The sequence below is a fragment of the Diachasmimorpha longicaudata genome, unplaced genomic scaffold, assembly GCF_034640455.1.
Source record: "Diachasmimorpha longicaudata isolate KC_UGA_2023 unplaced genomic scaffold, iyDiaLong2 ctg00000085.1, whole genome shotgun sequence".
In the NCBI taxonomy this organism is placed as follows: Eukaryota; Metazoa; Arthropoda; class Insecta; order Hymenoptera; family Braconidae; genus Diachasmimorpha; species Diachasmimorpha longicaudata.
The window spans coordinates 92,142-95,517 of NW_026973910.1; the positions used below are offsets into that span (position 1 = coordinate 92,142).

Below are 3,376 nucleotides of genomic sequence, written 5' to 3' on the forward strand. Positions count from 1 at the left end.
GAATAGATATATTGCTGAATATGAGACGCGAGAAGGTATAAAACTTGACAAAGATAAAATTCAAAAGAATGCCGGATTGAGAGCCGTAGCAAAACTTTGTTTAAACTGTCTCTGGGGTAAATTTGGGGAGAGGGAGAACTTGACTAAAAAAGCTATTATTCGAACACATGAGGAATTTGCAAATATAATGTTTAATCCTGAAATTGAAGTAACAGGACTTGTTCCTGTCGATAACGACACTCTCTTCATGTCCTGGAAACATTTAAATGAAGCCGCGGAAATGTCCACTAAGGCCAATGTCGTTATTGCGGCTTATACAACCGCTCACGCGCGTCTAAAGTTATATTCTTATCTAGAAAAACAGCAAGAACGTGTTTTATATTATGATACAGATTCGGTAATTTACGTCAGCGATGGATCAAATGAATTACCGCTAGGGAATTTTCTAGGGGATTTGACCGACGAAGTAGAGGGCTACGGAGAAGGAAGTTTCATTACTTCTTTTGTCTCTGGGGGGCCTAAATTTTACACTTATCGCGTAAAAAAACCGGACGGCAGTATCGCGGAAGTTAGTAAAATAAAAGGGGTTAGACTGAATTATGAATCGCGTAAACAAATTCATTACGACTCGATTCGCGCGCTCGTTGTCGATAAAGCAGATCCCTACCAGATCGACTATCATGGTATTCGTCGGACAGTGTATCATGACGTCATCACGAAACCTGAGAGTAAGATCGTACGTGCGACAGGACCAAAACGGCGGCTTGATGGTTTCGCGACACTGCCCTATGGTTTCAAAAAACCGCGACTGAACCGCTGATAGTTGGCGCGCACTGTTTTTAAAAATTAAGTATTTTATGCATTTAGATTGATTGTAGTAGTTTTGTATAATATTGTTATGCACGAAAAACGTTTGTAGGCCTACATTATTTAATAATTAATTAAACAAATTAATGAGTAGGGGCTATTCCTCCACTCGCTTAATATTTTATTGTAGCCTCGAATAGTTATTATCATTGGATAGGGAATCGTTTGTTGATAATTAATATCCAACTTCCATATTTTTAAGTTTATTTGTTCATTAGATATTAATTTTTTAAAAACTGGGCCCTACAGTGTTTACATTTGCGCAGAGCCTCCTGGTGTCAGGAGGCGGCCCTACGGTTTTACCGACACTGTGGAATTCTGGGAATGTACGTTTGTGGGAGGGGTTACCGACTGTCAGGGGGGCGCCACCGTCAACTTTGACGGGGCGGGTTTTTAGCCGTTCGTATTTCGAATTGAAATACGAAGTTTCAAAAACCCGCGGCCCGCGAAAATGGAAATTAGCTGTAAGAAAAATGTATGATATATAAAGAAAAATAAATAAATATATAAATAAAAAAGAAAAAAGACTCCCTTCAAATTTTTCCCCATCCCAATTCCTATTCCATGATAATTTAAAAATAAACGAAGGAAACATTAAAAAAGAAACACAACAAATGTTTATTTAAAAAAAAATTTATTTATTAAAAAAACTTAAATCTAAACTACATTTTTTTTTTTTATTTTCGTCTTAATAATAATGATCTTAAGGCTAATATAATTTTTTTTCTTAATATTTAAACTTAAAACTAAGGGAAATAAATTGAGGGAAATAAATAAAAAAAATAGAAAAAAGAAAATATTTATTTAAAAAAAAAATTTTATTTAAAAAAAACTTAAAACTAAAATACAAATTTTTTTTTTTTTTTTTGTTTTGTTTTCTAATTTAATACTAAGGGAAATAAATGAATAAACAAGAAAATATTGATGTAAAAAAAAATTTAATTTTATTCAAAAAAAATCTTAGAACTAAAATACAATTTAAAAAAAAATTTTTTTTTTAATTTATTATTAGGGCGGGGGGCGGAGGGGGGGATCTCAGTCCCACTGCTCCAGGGACCAGTCCTCCTCCGTCAGGTCAGGCTGGGTGGACTCCTCCCCGAAGAGGATCCTGAGGGCCCAGGCATCCTCGACATCGTAGAGGGCGAGCACCTGCTCGCCCTCGGCCTCGAACTGGCGCGACTCGCGCCTCACAGCGCGGACCCACCGCGCTCTCGGGGTGTCCGGCCCAACACCTCCCTCCCAACGGGCTCCGGCCTGAAACAAAAGGAAAATAAAAATACATTAATATGCAATAATTATAGGAAAATAAGGAGAGGAAGGGGTGTATTTTAGGAGAGGACTGATGGGAATGGCAGGAAGGGGTTAAAGGGAATAAAGGGGGGTTGAAAAGAGAGAGGGAGAGAGAGAGAGAGAGCGAGACAGAGAGAGACAAAACTCACCATGAAGGCCTCGTCCTCGGCATCCGCCAACCATTTGGCGGCCCTGGCGTGCAAATCCTGGATGGCGAAAATATTTTCGCCTTCCAGGATTTCACCCTCTGCGTCCTCCCAGCGAAACCACGCATTGGACGCCCTGAGGTATTCCCTGTCCCTCCTGGTGGCCTGCATCTGGAAAAAAAAAGCACAATCAATTAAAAATTTAAAAAAAAAAGACAAACAGAATGAATTTAAAAAACTAAAACAAACGAAAAAAATCAAAAACTACAACAAACAAAATGAATTTAAAAACTAAAAAACTAGAAAAAACGAAAAATCAAAAACTAAAACAACAAGGAAAATACACGGATTCAAAATTTTAAAAAAGAAAAAAAACGCGAAACGGATACCCCGCGACGAGAACATATTAAAACAATATAAAAACGCTCAATTAAAAAAAAAAAAAAAAACACTAAAATGAGCCGCGGACGCGAAATTACAGACAATACAAAACCGCGAAAAACCGCACAATGAAAAACATGCAATAAATAAATATGTAAAAACTTACCTCGCGAGCGTAATCCTCCTGACACGCTCCTTGACACGTCACTTTCACCATTTTTTTAAAATAAAATAACAAAAACACAAAAAAAAACACTAAGGCTGCACGAGACGCTAGTCCTCGGGGCTGGTGATGGTGAAAGAGGGCGAATAGTGAGACCTCACGGTTTATATAACTTTCGCCCCACTATTCGACCTCAACCCTCTAAGCTGTAAGTTAGAAGGAGATGAGGGTAAGGATATATGCGGGAAAGACGAGGAAAAAGTCAAAATTGTTCTCTAAAACCCTCTAAACAACGAGAAGGAAAGAGACAATAAACGAAAGCCTACAGGATGCCGACGAAGAAGAAGCGAGAGAAATTTCTCCTAGCTTCTACGAGCAAAAAAAAAGGGCTGGGGACAGGAGAGGGAATATTGGGTCTTGCCTAGCAATAAAAAAAAGTCAAGACTCACCGTTAATGCAATAAAATTTATGACTTTTATTTCAGCTATTCAAAAAATACAAACATGTTTAATGAATTTTTAGCCCGAAC

General features: G+C 37.7%; 1 protein-coding gene across 1 annotated transcript; it reads right to left on the reverse strand.

Moving 5' to 3' along the window:
- Nucleotides 1–1,796: 1,796 nt before the first annotated feature.
- On the reverse strand, nt 1,797–2,639 carry LOC135171689 (uncharacterized). The gene is made up of 2 exons (XM_064138308.1): nt 2,307–2,639; nt 1,797–2,121 (listed from the first exon to the last, which is right to left on the reverse strand). The coding sequence occupies exons 1-2, from the start codon at nt 2,472–2,474 to the stop codon at nt 1,903–1,905; spliced, it is 387 nt and encodes a 128-aa protein (XP_063994378.1). The 5' UTR covers nt 2,475–2,639; the 3' UTR covers nt 1,797–1,902.
- Nucleotides 2,640–3,376: the final 737 nt, after the last annotated feature.